Genomic DNA, 22,635 nt, shown 5'->3' on the forward strand with positions numbered 1-22,635 from the left:
TCTCTGCAGGGGGCGGAGGAAAGCGCAAAGGGAAAAGCAAGAAGTGGAAGGAGATCCTGAAGTTCCCTCACATCAGCCAGTGCGAAGACCTCCGGAGGACCCTAGGTAGGCCGTCCGCCTGGAGCGCGTGCCGGGAAGGGCAGGGCGGGGGGAGCCGGGAGTCCGTTAACCCCCGAACCATCTGTACCGTGAGTCAAAGACACATCCATTCATGCAGTCAAGCGATGCCAGGTAGGCACTCCAAAGCCGACCTCTTTGCTAATGGACATGAAGATGTGCAGCCAACATCCATCAAGTATTTGGTGTGTACGGGGCAGGATTGCCTCCCAATTACCCTTTGAGGCAAGTGCTATTACTTTACTCCACATTTCAGCTGGGGAAACCGAGGCACAGAGAGATGCTGTAAGTGACCCAAAGTTGCACAGCTTGTGGGAGGGCGGTGGAGGTGGGTCAGGCCCAGCACGGAGCCCCCACTCAGCTTTCTAGCCGTCCTCGCGGGGCCCGTGGGTCCCGCCCTCAGGAAGCAGCCCCAGGCTTTGGCAGCTGTGGGTGGGGTTGAGCTCTGGGCTCCCCTTTCCTCCTGCAGGGATGTGGTTTCTCAGCGAGGGGCTGGCCCACTTGGCAGCACAGCCCTGTCCTCTTTATCCAGCACCCACACGGCCAGGTGCCTCTGGCAGTGACGGGTAGCGGGGGTGTCTCCCAAGGGGCTGACCCAGCCAAACGCAGCAAAGGCCACCTGCTCCCAGGACCCCTCAGGACACAGCTGTGGTGAGGAGCCTGTGGGACTGGTGGGGGCCCTGGCCCCCTCTCCCCTCTGCCCTGGGGTGGGGCCTGCCCCCTTTCTGCATGACGGTGTCTTATGTGCTCTTGACTGCTGGAGGTCACGGACATGCCAAATTCCCTTTTTTGTACTCAGATCTGTTGAGCGTGGACATAGGCTGGTGCTGTCGGCCAGCGCTGCACAGGGACTTCTGCCCGGGGTCCTGGCTGAACTGCCCTGTTCCTGCCTCGAAGTGTGAGCAGGAGCTTTTCTGAATGGCTTCTGCCTGTGGCCTGGCCTCCACCAGCTTCCCAAGCCAGGTGGAACTCACATGCTGTCCCAGGCCCGCTCGGTCCTCGCCCCCGGTCCCACCCTCCAGATTCTTTGGTTGTGCCATGACAGCAGCTGACCGCTGTTCGCTCTGTGCCCCCCCCTCCATGCCCAGCCCGGAGGAGGAGCTGCCTTAATTGGTGTTTATGAGGGAAAGGAAGGCACGTGCAGCCCACGCAGGCGTATGTGAGCAGGGAAGAGGCAGGGGGTGCTGAGGGATGGGGAGCTGGCCTCTAACCCACCTTCCGTCCTTCAGCCTCAGGTCGGAATCCCCATGGTGCTCTTGGGGCCAAGGGTGGAGTGGCTAAGAGATCAGGGCCTCTGGGGCCAGGCAGACTTGGCATCAAAGCCCACCCTCTCCCCCAGCCACCTGCCAGGCTGCTTAATCTGGCGGAGCTTCAGTTCTGTCAGCTGAAGGCAGTGATCATGGACCAGTCAAGTGAGACCATGTGTATAAAGGGCCTCCCTGGAGCCTGGGACCCCTCCCCTTAGCAGCCGACTTCCTTTCTGGGAGGCACGATGGCTCCCACTTGGCTGGGCCTCTTGTGTTGTGAGGGTGCCCATGTTCACCCTTGATCTGGGGGCACATGGGGCAGAGTCAGAGAGAGGAAGGGCTTTTCTCCTGGGGCTGGGAGCATGTTGGGGAGGGTTTTGCCCCTGACGACGCACAGCCAGCCTCCAAAGAGAGGAGAGGAGGGAAGGTTCCCCTGGGATCTGGGGAGAGCTTTCCGAGGCCGTTTTGTTCTTCATGCTCACTTAGGCCTGGAGAGAGTGGGGCCTGGGGATGGCGAGGGGCGGGGACCTCAGATGCTGTGGTCTCTGCACATCCCTGGGGATCCGACCATCCTCTTCATCCAGGGAGAGCACGTTTACCTGCTTCCAGAGGCCTCTGCTGGATGCTGAGCCCAGCGTTTCCTCAGCAGGCCCTGGGAATGGCTCCCACTCAGCTTCAGAGCCTTTGTGAGTGCTGATTTGGAAGAGAGAGCTTGAAATAGCAAAGGACCCTCCAAGGAGGGGGAGCTGTGCAGAGACCTGGGGTAACTGCCTGAGGGCCAGGCCCACCCAGGAGGGGCCCTGCCCGGGGAGCCCATTTGCTCCTCTGCCTTTGGGTTAACTGCCAGCAGGTGGTGGTGCCAGGCGTGCTCCGCGGGCACAGCTAGGTCTAAAGGCCACTTCCTCAGAGAATTTAAATTAGCTTCCGGCCAGAGTCTTTCAAAACATCCTGTCCCCTTCCGTCAGAGCACCCTGCACCCCGCCCCAGCTATTATTGGATGTCTCTTTGCCACTCGAGTGTAAAAGTCTCTTCGGGAAGGATCTTTTAAATTGACGCTGTGTCCCTAGGGCCTGCTCACAGGAAGTGCACAACGGATGAGTGAGTGCAGAGAAAATGAATGAAGCAGTGTGCGTGAGGGAACTCTGAACTTCTGCAGTGTTTTAAATAAATGGAGGAGCGTTGAGAGTCATGCAGGGAGCATTCATGTATCTGCCACCTGGATTAAAGAAATTTTAATATTTTGCTGTATTTGATTTATATGTTTCTTAAAAATGGAAACCACGGGGCACAGTGGGTTAAGGATTTGACTGCAGGAATTCCTGCTCAGCGGTAATGAACTCAACAAGTATCCATGAGGACGTGGGTTTGATCTCTGGCCTCACTCAGTGGGTTAAGGATCTGGCATTGCTGTGAGCTGTGGTGTAGGTTGCAGACATGGCTGGTATTCTTTGTTGCTGTGGCTGTGGTGTAGGCTGGCAGCTGCAGCTCTAATTTGATCCTTAGCCTGGGAACTTCCATATGCTGCAGGAGTGGCCCTAAAAAAAAAAAAGAAAGAAAGAAAGAAAAAAAAAAACAATCTGACTGCAATGGCTCCGGTCACTGCAGAGGTGTGGGTTCCATCCATGGCCCTGCACTGTGGACTAAAAGGATGCTACAGGAGTTCCCATCGTGGTGCAGTGGTTAACGAATCCGACTAGGAATCATGAGGTTGCGGGTTCGATCCCTGGCCTTGCTCAGTGGGTTAAGGATCTGGCGTTGCTGTGAGCTTTGGTGTAGGTTGCAGATGTGACTTGGATCCCGCGTTGCTGTGGCTCTGTCATAGGCTGGCAGCTACAGCTCCGATTCAACCCCTAGCCTGGGAACCTCCATATGCCACGAGTGCGGCCCTAAAAAAACAAACCAAAAAAACCCCAAAACAAATGTAAGAAGATTCTGAAAGGTGGTGAGAAGGCACACTGGCTGGGAGATCGGGTGTGAGGAATGACAGCCAGGGAGCCCCGGGTTTTCCTTTTTGCCTCCGTTATACCCCAGGGACCAGGTGCTGGAGAAACTCCCCACCTCAAAATGCCAGTAGGTGCAAACAAAATAAAGAAATAAAAGCCTGTTCTCTCTAGACAACGGCCTGGGGAAGGGGCAGCTGAGCTGAAGTGGCCCCGCCGGGACTGTCACATTTCTGCCAGTTCACACCAGCAACGTGGATGCCGCCCCTCCTGCCTTCCATCTCAGCCTAATTCCTGATTCAGAGCCCTGCAGAGAGGTTCCTCCCCCCTCTACCCCCCCGCCGGCTCAGTGCCCCCCACTCGAGCCCTGCTATCCGGGAGGCCTCCCCGTAAGTGCCTCAGATGTTCCTCACCTTCCACGGGGCCCGGCCCCACCCCCTTCACTTCCAGTTTGGGGGCTTGAGGGACCCTGGAGCGGGGATTCGCTTCTGTGCTTTGCTCCATCCGTGGCCCCCACCCCACAGGCCCCATCCCCATCTGTCACTCCAGGTCCATAAACGGGCCTCTTGGCAGGGTCCACTCCCCTGGGAGGGTGTGAGAAACGTGCGTGCTGGCGTGTGAAAATGAATTCCTGTGTTCTCCTAGAGGGCATTGAAAAGACTCTGTGTGAGCGCAGTCTCGGGGGGGACAGGAAGGCCGCCATAAACCGAGGGGCTGCAGCTCGTGGCAGCGGCCCTGGCGCTTGGGCCTTCCTGCCTGTTTACAGTCCGTCGCCCCGGTGTTTGCCCAGCCTCTGCTGGGGTCCTGCTGGAAGACTTTCTTCAATAAAAATCTCATTTCTCTTCTAGACCCATACACAAACCAAACAGCGGCAAATGCCGCATTTATTTTTCTTGTGGGGACATGAGCTCACTTTCTGAAGCTCTTTGGGAAGATGCCCTGGAGCAGGCGTTGGGCCAAGGCGACAAGGCCCTTTTGGGCCCAGAGGGCCCCGTGGGAAGGCTCTTGCTGCTCAGAGGGGAGGATGGAGCCCACGGGGGCCCAGGGCCGCAGCCCCTCTGGATGGCTCAGAGCGGTGGTCTGTTAGGACCACGCCCGCTCTTGCCCTCAGCCCTGCCCTGCCAGCCGCAGCCGTCTCCCCCAGCAGCTGGGGTGATTTTGAGAAATGCAGTCTGCACCCCGTGGATCCCCTGCTGAAATCACTGCAGTGTTCTCTCTCCCACCTGGAATAAAACACAACCTCCCTACTGTGGCTTAGGAGCACTTTGGCCTTTGTGTGAAGCTTAGGGATCCCTTCTCAGCATAAGGCTTTTGCATACATACAGTACAATACACAGGGTTCCAAAGGAAACCAGTTCTTTTCAGGTAGTCATTAGATAGCTTTAAGGATATTGAAATATATGCGCTTTTTTGTTGATACTTTAAATAATAAGGCTCAGCACCTGGTCTAATAGCTCTTGCAATTCTGAATTAGGGATGCACCTAAGTGATGTTTCCAGATTCCTGCAACAATAAGTGATGTTTCCAGATTCCTGCAACAATGGCAATTTGAATAGTTCTGCGATTTCTGCCGTTGATGAGTCGCAGTCACTGCTAACATTACTCTGGGTTGTGATCAACCTTCATCACTCCAGGAAGTACTCATTTCCACTTAGAGGCTGGTGAAGAGAGAAGTGACTTCCTTCTCCTTCCAAGTTCATGGACCCCCTAAATCCCATCCATGGACCTCTTGGTGATGCCCTTCCCGCGCTGCTCTTGAAGAGCCGGCTCCCGCCTTTGTCTGCCTCGCGCCCTTCTCTTCCATTCCCTTTGCGGTGCTGGTTGCCTTTTTGTTCTTTGATGACCCCAAGCTTGTCTTTAGTCTGGAGCCTTTTGCACCTGCGGTTCCCTCTGCCTGGGATGCTCTTCCCTACACTTTTTCCGGGGGGCCTTTAGGTCTCAGCTCGGTATCGCCTCCATAGGGAAATCTTCCCAACTAGCCTCTAGAAAGGAATTGTGCTCTCCCTAGAACTGCTGTCTTGCCCAGACTGCTGGGTGTTAATGTCCTTTACTGCAGTCGTCTTTTGTTTAGTTGTTAACCTGTGTGTTTTCTCCCCTTCCTGCCCCCTCCCTTCCCCCACTGGACTGGATGTCCTATGGCAATTGTGACTGTGTCTTGTGTGGCTCACCACTAGAACAGTGCCCGGCACACAGCAGGTGGTTCATTAAACACTGGGTGAGGGAGTGAAGGAATGAATGAAGTGAAATATTGGAAGTGAGGGCTCTGTTTACAACATTTGTGACCTGTGCTGGCCATGCCCGAATTTAACCTTAGTCAGTGGTTTAAATGTAGAGTCCTAAAAGTTTAGACTTAGGAGGCACCTTAGAAAGTATCTGCTTTCCTGCTCCCTTCCCCCAATCCTTACTAGACCAATGAGGAAGCTTAGCACCATCAGAAGGCTGGGGTCAGAGTCTCAAGTCCGCCCCGTGGGGAAGGCAACGTGGTGGCTCCTGGCCCAGGCTGGTTTCCCCTGAGGCTGCAGGTTGAGTAATTCTCTCTGTGATGTTAAGTTATTACAGACTTCTTAACTCGGGTGACTGGAGCGCTTCTTGTCCAACCATCCATTTCAGACCCAAGTCTGAATTTCAGAGCCTGTCCCTCTTCAAGAGGACAGTGGAGGCTCCCAGCATTGTGTTGACTCATGAACATTTTTGGCATCAGCCCCCAGCCAGTCCTCAAAGAAGAGAGACTCTTTAGGCCCTCGGATGGAGGGACAGTTCTGTCTCTTTCTTTCCTGTATCGCCTAAGTCGGGATGACATGGTTTATTTGCTTATTCACTGAGTACTTATTGGGCACTTATGGTGTGCTACCTGCTGGGGGAGTTCATTCATGGCTGAGCCCAGGACACTGGTGAACATAAAAAGGTAATAACAAACTGAGGAAGTTCCATGATGGAGGGACAGGTTGCTGTGTTGGAGAAGAGCGTTGAGAGTCTTCCATCTGTCGGGTACTTCCCTAGAGGAAGTGCCATCGCTCTGAGCATCTCTGAACCTCTCTTTGTGTGGGCTCCCAGGGGCCATGGACCATGTCCTCTCCACCTTGGGGTTTCTGTTACTGGCACAGTGGGTGGGTGGATGGGTGGGTGATGGGTGGATAAAGGGACTGAATGGATGCTGCTGTCCTCCCCGGCCTGGAGGCCGTAACTATGATTGGCAGCAGTGAGAATTAAGACAGAAATTCTTTGCCGTGTATATCAACTTCCAGTGTGATGTCCAGACATGAGTAACTGATTTTCGACAGTCCTGGCAGAGAGCAGACAGACCACGGAGGAGGAAGCGTTCTCTAATGTCTTCTTGCTGAAACATCAAATAATGGCATTAGTTAAGTAAGCTAATTATAAGATGCTTAGAGGGCCCAAATCAAAGACCTTCTCATAATGTCCAAAACTTGCAAGGCTGGAACGTTATTGTGAAGATAAAAGATTGTTGAGGTCTGCAAATATTTCTCAGTGACGCAGAAAGTTCTGTTGGGCAAAAAGTGTGGCATTTTTATTTATTTAGCCCAGGCTCATTGCGTACTTTATTCTTTCATTTAAAAAAAAAAAGTAGGAGGGGGCTTGAGTGAAAGAGTTGATTATTCCACTGTCTGGCAATATTTCTGTAGGAACTGTCCAAAAGCTATATAATAAATCAAGGCCCTGTCCCCACCTCCTGGCGGGACTGACGTTTACGAGGAGGCCGTTCACAGAAGGTGGCTGCTGCTGTGCCCTGTTCCCATATAGACAGACATGGGCCGGGCGAGGTTTCGTTTGCCTTGTGCAAGAGCCTCTTGCCAAAGTCTTAACTCTTTCCAGGAGCAGAAGCCCTCGGCTATGGGGGATTCCTAGAAGAAAATGTAGACTTTTAAGCTTAAAGACCAAAAAACCCAGAATACTGTGCTAATGCAAAGACTGCCTTGAACGAGCCTAGCACTGGATGGTTCACTTGGCATCGCTCATGGTATTTAAACAAGAAATCAGCCTGCAGATATGTGTTGAGCCCCTACTGTGTGCTGGGCATTGTTTAAGGCGCAGGAGCTGTTCCACTGGCCACAGAAGCAGTGCAGTCTTGGAAAGGACTTGGTCATTGGCATTAAGGTCCAACGGTGGCTCTGCTGCTCCCAAATGTGTGACATGGGGCAAGTTGCTTAACTTCTCTGGGTTGCAGTTTCATTGTCTATAAAATGGGTGACACTAATACCAACCTGGTAGAGCTGTTGGGAGGACCAGCAGAATGCCTGGCACTTGCCGTCATTGTCATCAGCGTCATCATGGTGCTAGTGGGGTAGGGCAAAGGTTGAAGGCCTTGGAGTTTCCCAAAGAAGCTGAATTGGCTACAAACGATGAGTGCGGCCAGCTACTTCTGTGCTGACATCACATGGGTCCAGTGTCCCCAGGGACCTCTGCCCTTAGAACATTCAAGTCCCTGCCTCTAGCCTCCTCTTCCTGGAGGCCACCCTGCAGCCATTCCTGCAGCCTCGGCCCCACAGCATACTCAAAGAAGCCGATTGTGTCACAGTGTGTCCTGACTCCTGGCCTGGTAGGTTTCTTTGCAAGGACATATGGATGTTCTGGAAGGTTGCCCCTGAGGAAGGCATAGAGGTTGGGGGGACTTTATCTTTAAGGTGATTTTTTTGAAGAGGAGCCTGAACTGGTGAGTTATTTGTGTAATTAAAAGTTGAACGAATAAAGACCAGATCTGCTGCCTGTTCCACAGTGGGGCAGTGGGGTTGGTGATGCCATTTCCCTCTTTTCTGGTTGATTTTGTGTCCCCCGACAAGTCCCTGGGCTCTGGGAGGATGGGCTGAGTCTTGCTATCTTGCACCTTCTGCAGGACTGTGGCCGAGGGCTGCTGCCCGCTTCTTCTGGGATGCTGGCAGGCAGGGCCCACCTTTACTCCTTTAGCAGGTGCAGTCCCAGGGCCTTGGATCCTGCAAGGGTTTGGAGGGAAGCCATGTCTGGATCAGCTCTGTCCGACCCTGGACCTCATCCCTGGGGTCTCTGGCATCCTCCTGGGCTGCTCAGTGCTGTGCTGTGACTGGTGGTGTCCCCCTCACACAGCCCCCAGTCTCCTGCCTGCACATTGTCGGTGTTCACTGAGTGGGATGGGTGTCCTGGGTCCTTTCCCAAAGATGTGACAGGGCTGGGCTGTGCTGCACATAGCCTCCCTTTTTCTCGCTCCTGCTTAAGGGCTACAGGTTCCCTGGCAGTGCCAGGCATGCGTCAGGGTGAGGAGTCCAGGCTCCAGGGACAGGTCTGTGTGACCTGGTCCCCTTCAGGCCTGCCAGGCTGGCACACAAGCTCTTGATTTCGTCGTCAGGGAAACCAAGTCTTTCTGCAGACGTCATTCCTGTCCTTGGGGTGATAAGGGCGCGTCACGTCTGTCGTTCTGCCACTTGTCATGCTCTGATAAGGCATAGCATCTGCTTGTCCTTGGAGGGCAAGATAAATTTAGATGTGGCGGATTTAGAACATCAGGTGACCTGTTTGCACTTAGGAGCTGTAGCTCTTAGGAGGGAGAGGGTGGCCTGGCTGGTCCGACAGTGTGATGGGCATTAGTCTCCTCACCTCCACCAAGACTGGCAGCCACTTGAAGAAAAGGGCTGGATCCTTGGCGCCCAGCCCAAGCTTGGCTGCAAGCAAGATGCTCGGACATCCTGGTTGGTGGGTTTTCAGGTTTGGAGCTTCTTAGGGATTTTGCAAATGATCAGAAATTGTGACTTTCAAAGGCTGCTCTACAGGGAGCACAAGAGATCCAGAGCAGGCTTCTCTGGATGAGAGTTTCTTTTTACCTTTACTTTTGGGGCTTCTGTGTAAGACTTTATTCCAGAGTTAAAACCAAGTTTGAAATCCACTGCTCTAGGCCAGGTCTTCCATTTTCCAGATAAGTAAACTGAGTCCCAGAGAGACAAGTGACTTGCCAAGGCTCCCCCATGACCTGACTTCAGGGCAGGCACTTTTCCCTCACAGTCTTACTTGGCTCAGGCTACCATAGGAAAATGCCATAGACTGGAGGGCTTACACAACAGAAATGTATTGTTTCCCTGTCCTGGAGGCTGGAAGTCCAAGAGCAAAGTGTCAGCAGTATTGTTTCCTTCTGAGCGCCCTGAGGGAGAATCAGCTCCAGGCTTTCCTCTTAGCTTCTCATGGTTGCAATTTTCAGCATTCCTTGGCCTATAGAAGCAGCACCCTAATCCTGTCTTCATGTTCATGTGGCATTCTCGTGTGTGTGTCTGTGTCTATCCACATCTCCCCCTTTTATAAGGATGCCAGTTATATTGGTATGACATTGGATTAGGGTTCACCCTAATGACCTCATTTTAACTTGATTACCTCTGTAAAGACCCTATATTCAAATAGGACCACAGTCTAAAATACTAGGGCTTAGGTCTCCAACATATCTTTTTGGGGGTCACAATCCAACCCCTCAACTCCACCTTCTTACATGGTTGGTGGAGGTCAAGTTCGAGGGGCCAGAGGATCTCAAATCCTACCGAGTCTGAGGGTGGACCCTTCCTTCCTTCCTGACCCTGGCTCTGGGTTAACCCTTGCAGGCCCAGGCTGACTGCTTCCCCACAGGCCACAGGAATGTCTACAGGAGGATTGACTGCTTTCCAAACCATGCTGCATGGTGCTTTTTTGTTCCCTCTTTTTATTGTTGCTGTTATTGTCCAAGTAATTCTAGTTGGCAAATTACTTTGCTAAAAAACTCAGGAAAACACTCATGAAAGGCCACCCATCACTTTACTGCGCAGCTATAGCCTCAGTTAACACTTTCATGTAATTCCCTCTAGCATTCCCCACCCCTGTGCACATACCAAGGTTTTCTTTCTTAACTTTCTTCTTAATATAATTTCAAAAATATTTTCCCACGTCTGTAAAAACCTCCAGAAACATGATTTATGTTTTTCCATTTGACGCATGTTCATTGAGTGTCAGGCGTTGGCGATACATCAGTGAACAAAACACAAAATTCTTGTTCTCGGGGGCTCTCTGGAGGGTGAGCGCCAGTGAACAGTGGGGAACCAGACTAGTGCCCTCCTCCCAGCACTGGCCTACGGTCCCCGGTCTGTCCCTGTCAATGGCTTATTTATATCCTAAGGGCAGATTCTTCCTGTAAGTTATGTTGAAATTGGGAGAACATTATAAATCAACTATAATAAAAAAAAACTAAAAAATAAAACCATTAATTAGCTCACAAAGTAAAAGAGCTGACACTAACAGGCAATTTCTATGATCTCTGCATTAATTGCCTACTCTGGTACATGAAGGTGAATTTAGATAAATAATAGAACTGTAGGAATAGGTTATTTGGGTGTTTTTATATTGTCTCATGGTAAACTTGTGCATAGCCATGAGCCACTTGTGCTTATAAAAGATTTTACTTCATTAAATGATTTCTGCCTCAAATTTTTGTGTTTCCGGCATTGGCTGTTTCTAACCTTTCATTTGTGATCTCAGGGACAGAATGTGATGAAAAAATAAAACTGTTTTCAGAAAAAAAAAAATTATCTTGAAAATAAGCCCTCACCCATTACCCTAGCATGATTTTTAAAGCCTTCCTGTCTACCCCGTGTCTATGTCACACTTGGAGGTTTTCTTTTTTCGTTCTTCACCGTGACATTGAGATCTCTGGCTCAGAGGTGAGAAAGCCCACATGGTCTTTTTGATGGCAGACACATTTAGCTCAGCCCAAGCATCCTCTGCCCCCTTGGCTTCCTCTGGAATGTTCTGTTTCCAGCGCGCTGTTGCATCTGCAGATGCTATTAACCTGAAATGGGCTGGTGATGGACAAAGCGGGCGGGGTTTGGTGAGCACCTTGGCCCCGCTCTTCAGCCCTGATTCACTGCAGTCACAGGCATGAGAAGGGCTTTTCTGTCCATTTTAAAGCCTGTGGCTGAAAATGGGAAAAACAACCCCTGCTTGATGCAGCAACGGGGACCTCAAACCTGCACAAGAGGCCAGCTGACCCTGAGCATGACAGAGTTCTGCCCCATAAAGGGACACTAGGACAACACTCCTGATGCTCTCTGCCCAGGCTCTGTTTACGGAATTCATTTCCCAGGCTCTGTCTGTTCAGCCGCACCTTGGCAGCATCACCTTGGCGTCTACCTTGGCGTGTTAAACACCCCTTGTTCCGAGTACTCCAGAGCTAGCACCCAAGAGAGAGTTAGGAGGAAAAAAATGTGGGTGGAGGGGTATTTGGGGCCAGTATAAACTTTCAACTTAAAACAATAATGACAACAACAACAACAACAATGTATTCTCTAAAGAGCTCCTGTGGGCATGAGCTCCTGTTGACTTCTAGCTGCAGTCCCTTCCAGCCCGTGTTAGCAAGGAAAATGCAAAATGAGAAACATGCAAAGCAAATGCTGCATTTTATTTGTTCAGGATTTGTTTGTTTGTTTCATGATTGCACTGTCTTTGCATCATGTTTAAAAATTATTATTTTTTTACAGCCACACCTGCAGCATATGGAGGTTCCCAGGCTAGGGGTCAAATCAGAGCTGGAGCTGCCAGCCTACACCACAGCCACAGCAACAAAGAATACCTACACTGCAGCTGTGGTGACCCCAGACCCTTAACCCACTGAGTGAGGCCAGGGATTGAACCTGCATCCTCACAGAGACAATGTTGGGTCCTTAATCCACTGAGCCACAATGGAAACTCCAAAAATTATTTTTAAAATTATGTTTTCGTTCTCTTACTCTTTACAACAGTAATATAACCCCATTGATGAAATTTCCAAAATATAATCAAAAATGAGGAAAATAATAATTGCCAATGAAGAGTTTCCTGGTGACTCAATGGGTTACAAATCTGGCATTGTTGCTGCTACGGCTCTGGTCACTGCTGTGGTACAGGTTTGATTCCTGGCCCCAGGACTTCTGCATGCCACGGGCATGGCCAAAAAAATTACTGGTGAAATAACCACTGTTAACATTTTGGTCTGTGGCCCTTTCCTAGTTTGTTTTGCATAGAGAGAAAGAATTGCACCAGCTGTCTTTTGTTTTCCTGCCCAGAAGTTAGGTACCATTTGAAACTGAAATATATGCTTGTAGAATGAATCCCCCTGGACTGGGAGGCAGGAGACCCATGTGCCTGTGCTACTCCCTTGATTCTGTGGCCTTGGGAAAGTCATTTTCACCTCAGTTTGCCCCTCTTTAAAATGGGAATCTGGTCATCTCTCCTACCTCGCTGGATGATCAAGTGGCCAGTGGAGTTACTGGGAGGAAGCGCTGTACAGCGAGCTCTGCAGATGGTTGCTAGCCATTTTCAACTTGGTCACCTGACCCTTTCATCTAAAGCCACCCCTATCTCTGATCTTGATGACAATCAGCACCCTCCCTCTGGCTGCCCAGAGACCTGGGAGCCCCCCTTGCTCTCCGCCCTGCCATTCTCGCCCTGTCCAGTGCAGAGAGCCCCGCCCTGTGGCTCTGCCCCCACCCCACCTCTCTGGCAGCCCCTCGCTCCGCCTCCCCACTGTTCTCCTGGCCACCACCCTCTCTGGCCTGCATTCCTCCAGGCGCCTGTGTTTCTTACCAAGCTCTACACAGCAGTTCCCACTAAAACATCCATCTGATCATGCCTCTGCCCGCCGCTTCAGTATCTTTCCATGGTTGTCAGGATGGAGCTGTCCCTGCCCTGCCTCACCTGCCCTTCCTCACCCCTCCAGCTCCAGCCTCTCCTATCTGGCCCACTCAGCCTGTTTTCCTAGTTTCCTCCCTCTCCAGGCCTTGGCCCAGCACGCAACCCTAACTCTGCCTGGCCGTTGACTCCACCTGTTCTCTGCCTTGCAGGCTACTTCCTCCGGGAAGCCTTCCCTGGCGACCTCACCCGCCTGGGTCCCGTCCTCATCGGCGGCTGTCTGATGCTTGACCTCCCTTGACCTCAGGGTAGAGCGTGGATCTGCCTGGCACTGTTTGCCCAGCACCCAACATGAGTGCCTACCCTGCATCAGGCCCTTTTAGCATCTTGCTTTTCTTTCCGTGCTCGGACATTTTTGCCTTCATCGTCCCAAATCCTGGAATGATTACTGATGGGTCTGACTTTTCTTAGGAGTTCTTTTAAAAGGCTGTGGAAATGGGGGTAGAAAATGGTCTTCACTTTGTCAGTTCTGAGGTAACCAATTCCATCAGAAATGGATCAGGAGGGGTTCCTGTCGTGGCACAGCCGAAATGAATCTGACTAGGAGCCATGAGATTGCAGGTTTGATCGCTGGCCTCTCTTAGTGGGTTAAGGATCCAGCGTTGCCGTGAACTGTGGTATAGGTGGCAGATGCAGCTTGGATCCCATGTTGCGTGGCTATGGTGTAGGCCAGCAGTGGTAGCTCTGATTTGACCCCTAGCCTGGGAACCTCCATATGCTGCCAGTGAGGTCCTAAAAAGTGAAAACAAAACAAAACAAGAAAGAAAGAAAGCAAAGAAAAGAAATGGTTCAGGAAAGAGATGTCCAGTTTTACTCCCCAAGGGCAGTGACCACTTTGATCAGAAATGGTTCAGGAAAGATGTCCAGATTCTCTTCCTTTTTGGGTCCCCGACTGCCCCAAGAGGCAGTGCAGGAGAGCTGGAGGGAGGGGTGTCTACTGCTAGGACCACTGTCATGCTGGCCCCCTGTGGCTGGTGGGCAGAGGTGGGCACAGAGGTGGTGCTGCTCCAGGCCTTTGGCTGAGCCCAGCTTGAGGCAGAGCAGGGTGCTGAGAAGGGCTTTGCTGAAAGATGCCATTGTCAGGCTTGGGTGTCAGCAACCCTGGGAGTGCTGGACAGCTGTAGGCATTGTGCTGATGCCTCGGGCAGGTCAGCTGGGACAGAGCTCCTGAGGGGCTCCGTCAGTTTGGGTCGGAGGCAGCGGTGAAGAACGTGAGTGGCATCGGAGAGACCTGGGTGTGAGCCGGGCTCTGTTCCTGACTGTGACTTCGGACAAGTGATTCAGCTTCCCGGATCCTCAGTCTCTCTGTCTGCTGAAGGGGAGGGGAGGAGGCGTGCCGAAGGATCGCATGGAGGCCCGCCTGGGGAGGGCGCTGCCCAGGGCCTGGCTCACAGCGAGGGCTCGCGGGCCACTGATCCGTCCCCTTCCTCCTCCTCATCGCTGTTGTCAACAGTCCTCTTCGGTTCAGACCTTTGTTTCTTGGTTTCCCGGCTGGTGGTTGCCAGGTCCTGCTGGTTTTAAGTTTATCTGTTCATTCATTCGTTCATTCATCTGTTAAGTCCTTCCTCTGTGCCAGGGATCCGGGGAGCTGCCAGATGGTGGGGAACTGCTTTCTGGAGTGGCTCTTGGCAGCCTGGCCTGGGCCAGGTATCTCCTTTATATAACCCAAATAGAGCCCTTTTCTCTTAGCCCCACATCTCTACAGACTTAGAGGTTTTAGATGGTTACCCCGCCTCCACCTATACCCCCTTCGTCAAAAGCCGTCTCTTGTATCCCTCTCCCTCCAACTCAGATGCTTAGGGTGGTAGACCCACTGCTTGTCTTTCACTCTGGGCAAGGCCCAGCACAGGGTCCCGAGCTGTTCCTAGTTGGGGAGACAGGGCAGAAGGCACACACATGGTACCAGTAAGAGCCATGCGACTGTGGCAGCTGTCAAATGTCTGTCCACCATGCCAAGGGCTGGAGAGGTAGAGGAGGCAGACAGAGACATTTATGTGGGATGAGAAGTTTCCAGCTGAGTTGCTGGGAGAAAGGGAAGGCTTTTGGGGTCAGCAGGTTCAGCGTCATCAGCATCATTTGGGCAGCAAGGCTTTCCTGGGCACTTAGCAGGGCCAGGCATCAGGCCAGGCTTCTGGCCTTACAGACACATGCTTACTGAACCATTACAAAACCCTGTGGGCCAGGTGCCATTTTCCCCACCCCTGCTTTATGGATGAAGATGTAGAGATTGAGAGAGATTGGTAAATTGCTCAAAGTTACAGACCTCTGGAAGAAGCAGAGCCCAGGTTCAAACCCAGGCCTGGGTCAAAGTCATGCTGGCTGTGAATTCCCCCATGTTGGCCACGGTTTCCCCAGGCGGGTGGGAACTTGGGGCACATTTGGGAGGTGATGGTGCATTGCTTTGGTGAACTTTGTGCAGAGAAGTTGTGAGGGAGAAGGTTTAAGAAAGGCTGGGTCAGGCCAGTGACACCATCGGTGCCTCCAGCTGGAAGGGTTAGGTCTTTGTCCTGTAGGTGGGAGGGAGCCGCTGAAGGTTCATCTCCATTCTCAGGGTCCGAGCAGAGAGCACAGAGAGGTTATGGCTGGAGCAGGCTGGGCTTCCTGGGCTATAGGAGATTCATTCACTTCTCCAGATATTTGTCCTTTACCGACTGTGTCCCAGGGAGAAAGGAGACAGTGTTTCTCTGGTACCCAGCCCAGGACCTGGAATGTACCAGAAATGGTCTCCCCTCTGATGACAGTGTTCCATGGTACAGGTCATGCCACAGGAGGCAGGAGTGGCTGGAGCTTGTCTCACCTGCAGCATCAGGCTGGGAGCAGGTTTCTCTTTGTGACGCTTGGTCACAAGATGACTGTCACGTCACCTGTGAGGTCTCTGGGCTGGCAGCTGTTCCTGCTACCCACCTGTCTCTGCCCCCTCCTTTCGCGGGTGATTTCTCGCTCCCCTGCTGGCTGTCCTCTCTCCCTCCTCCCCCTGCAGGGCCTTTTAGAAGGTGGCAGATGGGCACAAGTGTCACTCTAGCCACCTCTTTGCCTGAGCCGTGCCTGGGGTCCTGCTGGGAGGTCACCTCAGGCTTGTTCTAGGTGAGACTTGAAGACCTGAGCTGACGGGGGTCAGATCGTGGGTGTGGGGTACAGAAGGAGCTCTCCCCCCCGACAGTCCTCTGGCCTCTTCCTCTGGCTGGCCAGCCATATACTCATTCTCTTGGGGCTTTCGCCACCTTCCGTCCTCGTTTGGCTTAAACATGGAAGGATAGTTGTCAGCATACTTGTTTGCTGCTGTGTTAACTTCCCACCCATCACCAGCCTGCACCGCTCCTGGATTCCTGTTTCCTGCGATGGCTTTACCAGGTAGAAACCTCGACGTTTCTGTCCCCTGGTGGTTGGGCCTGTCTCTCCTCTCCGTCCTATTGCCTTGACATGCGACCCCTGCTTGGACCAGTGCAAGGAGCCTTTTCACTGACCCTGTGTTTCTGGCCGGTTTCTTTTTCCTTCCTGCCCATCCAATCTGTCCTGCCTATTTGCTGTTCTTAGTACTCAGAAGCTTTTTGGCTTTTCTGAAGACATCAAAATTGAGACTCCTAGCAGCTATAAATGGCCTATCCATTGCCCATGGGACAACGTGCCAAGCACACAGCCCAGGAGGCAGGGCCTCTTGACTGTTCTGTGCTCTGTCCCTCCCAAATTGGTCTCTGGTTTGCTATATGAAGCCTCCCAGAGTGGTCCTCTCCCCAGACTTTCCAGCCCCAGAAACCTTCAGCCTTCAGCCTGCCCTTGGGTAAACCTTTACCAGGATGGTAGTTAACAGCGTGACCTTTCAAGTCAAATTCCTGCTCTTCTCTTTAGGAGCTGTGTGACTTTGAGCAGTTTGTTTAACCTCTCTGAGCTGCAGAGACAGGACAAAAATGATCATGATGCTGATAGATATCACTGATCGGGTTGTTATGGGCCAGGTACTATGCCTAACACTTTGCATGATGGCTTTATAGCAACCCCATCATCACCCTGGGGGGAGGCATTATTTTTAGGCTCATTTAGCAAACTGGAGTTTGTGGTAGTGAAGCCCTTTGCCCAGGGTCACACACCACTAAGATGCAGAGCTAGACTCAGGTCCTGTCTGAGCGCTGGTCCTCACCCGAACATTTGGGGACCACAGCACGCACTTTTCAGGGTTGCCAGGGAGTTTAAACACGGCTGCACATGTAGAAGTCCCCGCCCAATGCTGAGCCCACAGGGGAGCTCAATAAGCCCAGTTTCTTCCTGCTTCTAGGCCTTTGCTCAGGCTGCATCCTCATCCTCCTTTCTGCCTGGCCAGGTGCTGCCTCCAACGTCAGCAGACCCCTGCCCCAAATAACCACCCACAGAATCAGGAACAGAATCAGGCTTTGGGTGTCTGACTGTTTTCCTTCATGGTATATGACGGGCTCGCCACCTTTGCAAGCCCGGTCGCTCCCCTGTCCTCACCCCTCCGTGGTCTCCAGAGTTTGGGCATTGGCTTCGGTGAGTTCCTGACCGTGACTTCCTGGGTCAGATGTATCATTTTTCTGGGACAGGAAGGAAAAAGCCCCATGGGGCCGGGTTTGCAGAGGGCGAAGCCTGCCTTGCTGGAGCTGGCTCCCCGCTTGTGGGCCACCGCAGTCAAGCCTTGGGCCTGTCTGCAGAGCCTGGCAGTGCCAGTTGCCCCGCCCTGGGAGTGGCCTGAGGTCTCTCTGGGACGTGCAGGCTGGAGCTGCAAGGCTAAGGCCTTTCCACCAGCTGACACGCCACCTGGCTGAACATCAGAATGCCATCGAAGAGGGCTGGCCGGCTCGGGAGGGGCCCTGCCGGGAAGACTCCCAGGGGCTGGGGGTTCTCCCTGCGCACCTGATCTCCGGGCTGAGGCACGGGAGAAACCAGGTCACCAGGGTGAGCTGGCTTTTCTTGTTATTTTCTCTTATGAACAGCCTCCTCTGAGGACAGAGCTGGCTGGGCCCCCTCCCCGGCTGGCACAGGGGGCACGGGCTAGAATCTTTCTCCCAGGAATGGAAGGCAGGCCGTCCTGTGGAGACTGAACCCATTTGCTGTCTTTTGGACTCAGCTCCCCGCCTCAGCAGCAGGATGCAATTAGCGTTTCCGGGGCCATTTCACTTCAGTGGCCTGTGCAGCCCTGAGAGCTGAGGTACAGCTGGCACCTGGCTCATCAGCAGGGGAGACCGGGCTTGTGCTGTCTGTTGCCCTCCAGCTTTCTAGAAGAGTCTGCTGGGGTTCACTCTGGTTGAGGACATTGTCCTTAGCCTGGCATTGGTGACCTGGCACCATATTGTGTCCATCATCAGACCATGTGCCCTGAAGGCAGGCTGCCATCTGGCTGGCACCTCTTGCCCCTCCACAGGTAGCAGGTGGTGTGACTGACGGAGACAAGACCAGCAAGGGAAAGCAGTGGGGAATGTTCTGGGCCGGGAGCTAGAAGTTCTAAATTCTTCATGTTCCCACTTACCAGCCCTGTGTCGTAAGCAAGTCACCTCTCTCCCAAGCCTCAGCTTTTGCTTCGTTTTCAGTCCGCAGACTTTACTTATTGGAAGCCGTTTTAGTCTGGTGGGAACATTGATGAGAACATAGAGTTCCCACGGAGCCCCTCCCCGAGGCTGTTTTCTCGCCTGTCAAATGCGGAGGGACACCTGCCTTGTTCTTACTGTGGGGTGGGGGGGGGGTCCAGAAATCGCCTTCTTCACCCTCATTTTATGGATGACATGACGGAGGCTCTGAGACAAGGGGATGGATGAGCTGCTGCTGCTTCTGCCTCCTCTGAGCGGAACCCTCGGGGTGTAAGGCCTTCTGCGGGGGTGGGGGGTGGGGAGTGGGGGTGGAGGGCCTCCCCAGGAGTGGCTCTGATTTCTGCCACCTTGGTTTGCGGTGGGGAGTGAAGCCCAGCACATCCCAGCGGCCGCTGAGTGCACAGTCCCTCACGAGACCCCTTCATTCCTTTGTTCAGAGAGCCCTTGGGTGCTGAGCAGGTGTGGTGCCAGTGCTGGAGCTAGAGATCCGACTTCCAGTTTGATTTCTGCACTAATAGTTTCCTCTTGGAAATCAGAGCTGGGGAGCTCAGTGCCAGCTGGGGAAACTGAAGCCCCACAGAGGGACAGATGGGGCAGGCTGCAGGCTGAGGATGGCAGGGAATGAGGAGGGACATGGGTCTGCTGGCTGGGGGGCAGGCCCTGTGGGCCTGGGAGGTGCCCTATTGGAGGAGCGTGGAAGGCCCCAGCAGTGGCATCTTGTGTGTGGAGGTGGGGGAGGAGCCGGGGAGGAGCTGTTCTGGGCCTGTGGGGACGTGGGACCCTTTCCTGTACCCTGGCCGCCTCACATCCTGCCTTAGAGCTGAGTGAACACCTGCCAGGCAGGTAGGGTGGCTGCTGCTCTCAGAAGCTGCCTCTAAATTAGGGACAGGCTGGAGTTCCCATCGTGGCGCAGCGGAAACAAATCTGACTAAGAACCATGAGGTTGCGGGTTCCATCCCTGGCTTTGCTCAGTGGGTTAAGGATCCTGTGTTGTCATGAGCTGTGGTGTAGGTCGCAGACTTGGCTCGGATCTGGCGTTGCTGTGGCTGTGGTGTAGGCCGGCAGCTTCAGCTCCAATTGGACCCCTAGCCTGGGAACCTTTATATGCCATTGTGGCCCTAAAAAGCAAAAATAAAATAAAATAAATAAAAATAAACAAATTAGGGATGGGCTTTGCTCCTAGGATCCTGACCCTGCCCTGGAGACAGGGACAGCTTGACAGGCAGAGAGGGCAGCCAGCCTGTATGAACGGGTGCAGCCAGGCAGTGCCAGGTGGCACTCTCCCTGTCCCCTTCCGTTCCGGTGTCCACCCTTCGCTCCCCGTGAGGCAGGGAAGACTGGTCGCCACGGGTGAGTTCTTCTCTCACCCCCACTGCCCTGTCGTTCTGCCCCCCCATCTCTCAGGTCAGGGGCTGTTATCTCAGTTGCCTGGGCCCCCAGCATGTGCCACAGTGCCTGCACCCAGTAGGTGCTTGATGTTTGATTAACCAGGACTCCTGAGGCCTGGTTTCAGCTTTTGCTCTCCGCCATCCTCCCACCTGCGTCCCTCTTTGTTCAAACTGCTGGGAAGCCCACAGCCAAGTTTGGTGCTGAAAGCCTAGCTCTCCTTTGCCAGATGTCCTGGAGGGAGCTGGTTTTCTTCCTCCCTCCCTCTTTGCTGATTATTTCCTGTTCTTTGTCTTTCCTTGAACAATGGAACATGTGCTTTTATTGGAAAATGCTGTGGATCCTTTTGAGACATAAGCAAGCCATGACTACATCAGTCCATTAGAAATGCACAGGAGCAAAGGCCCGCCACCCTACCTGGAAGCAGGTGTGTCTGGGCCCTGTGCCTCCTCTTTGCAGAGCAGGCAGATTAGCACCTGCCCTGCTGACTTCGAGGAATGTATGAGCAGAATGTACTTGGACAGGCCAGGGTGCAGGGCAGTGCCAAGTCGGTGCCTGCCCCGGGGCTCTAAAAGACAGGGGCACTCAGGCAGCAAGACGCCAGGCACCTCTGCGGAATTGGCTGTGGAACAACCAGTCTGGTGGGGGCCAGAGCTGGCCTGGCTGGGTGCAGCTCTTATTTTGGAGAAACTGGCTGAGAGCTTGGCTCGACGAGGCCATGGAAAGTGCCCTGGAGGGGACTTGGACGTCACAAGTTAGAGCAGTGCCGCGGGTCCCCTGCGTGGGCTGCGCATTGCTCTGCTTTGCTCCTCTGGCCCCTGGTAAAGAGGTACAATGACGTTCATCCACAGTGAGCCAAGACGGTGACATTGTCTGAAAAAGGAGCCAGCTTGATTGAGAGGTATAAATAGGAGGGCTGGGGAAGCGCCAGATGACAGGGCGGCTCTGCTCACGCCCCCAACCACCGCAGAAGGGCTGCTCTTTAAGTCCTGGCCAACAGCAGGAGATAGGTTGTTGGTTTTTGTTTATTTGTTTGTTTTTGTCTTTTTAGAGCCACACATGGGGGATGTGGAAGTTCCTGGGCTAGGGGTTGAATTGGAGCTGCAGCTGCCAGCCTATACCCCAGCCACAGCAACGCTGGGTCCTTAACCCCTTGAGCAAGGCCAGGAATCGAACCCACAGCCTCATGGATACTGGTCCGATTCTTAACCCGCTGAGCCACAACAGGAGCTCCCAGGAGACAGATTTTTTTTTTTGAGATCTTGGCAAGAGATGAGAGTTGAATAATCTCCCCTCATCCTGTGCCCACCTCCCTCCTTCACCCTGGCCCTCGTGTGAGGTTTGGGGGGAAGAGCTCTGAGTGGAGAGTTATACGCGGCCCCTTTGCTGTGTTCAGAAAAGAAGCTGTGGCTTGAGACCAGAGGGAGGAGAGCACAGAAGATGGGGTTCTGGGGGTCAGTGCTGGAAGGAGGCAGGGCGGGAGCAGATGGGGCTGGACTAGCAGCGGCCTGAGCCTGGTCTTCGTTGGGCTTCAGTGTTGCAGAGATGCAGACCAAAGGGAGGACAGCAGCTCCTGGGTAGGCCTTGGGAGGTGGGCCCGGGTGATGCTTCATCAGGCTGAATTTCCAGTGGTTCTGGAAGGAAGGCGGTGTCTTTGAAGTCAGACAGGATTCAGTTCTTTGCTTTTCCATTTACTCACTGAGTGGCCTTGGGCAAGTCTCTCACCTTCAGGAAGCAGCTCCTCACTCAGACCTGGGGGTAAATACAGAATGTCTCTCATGAGCATCAACTAAGATGTGAATAGGAGGGTCCCGTACTCGGCTGGCACCTGCAGGTGTGGGTAATTCTTGCCAGGGCCTGAGATGCTCCTCAGGAGTGGGCGTTGGGTCCATCTCCCTCTAGGTCCAAGGACAGCCTTTTTGGGGTCATGGGCCAGTAGCCAAGTTCTTTTCCCTGTTAGGGCTGAACGGTGAAAGCCGGCTCTCCTGCTGGCACGGATTCAGCTGCCTTCACCTCCCATTCCTCTGAGTTCCAGGGGTTCTGATGATTCTTAGAACCACCACCTGCCTGTGGGCGTTGCTCAGGCCACATTCGTGAACGTGCCTTTCTCTCCCCACGAGGCTCTGGGCTCCTGTGCAGCTTGCAAAGCTCTTTTCACCTTCCCTGAGCTCATGGGATCCCCAAGCAGTCCTGCGGGTGAGTGGTACTTCCCTTCTCTTTTTATGGACCAGCCTCTGAGAAGTTGCCTGCATGGCTCAGCCAGGCCTGGCCCATGGCTGCTCACTGTGGCTTCTTGGGGCTTAATCACAGTAGCGCTACACAGCTTGCCCCAGGATGGGGTCAGCATGCCATGTAGATGGGGCTGGAGGGTCAAGCCCATTCCTGCTAGGTAAGCCTCCTGCCCGTGGCAGCCGCCCTTTGACAGCCCCCTCCCCACCCCCGCTCCAGCACCTTCTGCATCTAGATCTTTGGCTCTCTGGTCCCAAGCAGGCTGCCGCCTCCACCTGTCTCCTTTTCTCAGTACACCGTCTGACCACAGAAAGGTGAAGTGGTGGGAGAAGAGTTACCTTCCAGTCTGCGCTGGCACGAGTTTGCCAACTAAAACATTTCCATATGCCAAACCCCATTTCACTTGGTTACTTCTTAACAGGCCAAGTGCACTATTTTCCACCCAAACATTTCCATCGTTCAGAAAGTGTCTCTGACACAGAAGCTGGGTCCTGCTGCATCCTTGTCACAGCTCAC

At 53.3% G+C, this 22,635-nt stretch overlaps 1 protein-coding gene across 3 annotated transcripts in view; it reads left to right on the plus strand.

Annotated features, from left to right (window-relative positions):
* The window catches only part of GRK5 (G protein-coupled receptor kinase 5), a 237,203-nt gene that overhangs the window by 113,117 nt on the left and 101,451 nt on the right, over positions 1-22,635 (plus strand). For all 3 annotated transcript variants that reach the window (XM_001928584.6, XM_021073444.1, XM_013983798.2), the window contains exon 2: positions 10-105. In XM_001928584.6, the coding sequence (XP_001928619.1) occupies positions 10-105 (96 nt within the window). The remainder of the gene's footprint in view (positions 1-9; positions 106-22,635) is intronic.

This window comes from Sus scrofa, chromosome 14 (genome assembly GCF_000003025.6).
Source record: "Sus scrofa isolate TJ Tabasco breed Duroc chromosome 14, Sscrofa11.1, whole genome shotgun sequence".
NCBI classification, from domain to species: Eukaryota; Metazoa; Chordata; class Mammalia; order Artiodactyla; family Suidae; genus Sus; species Sus scrofa.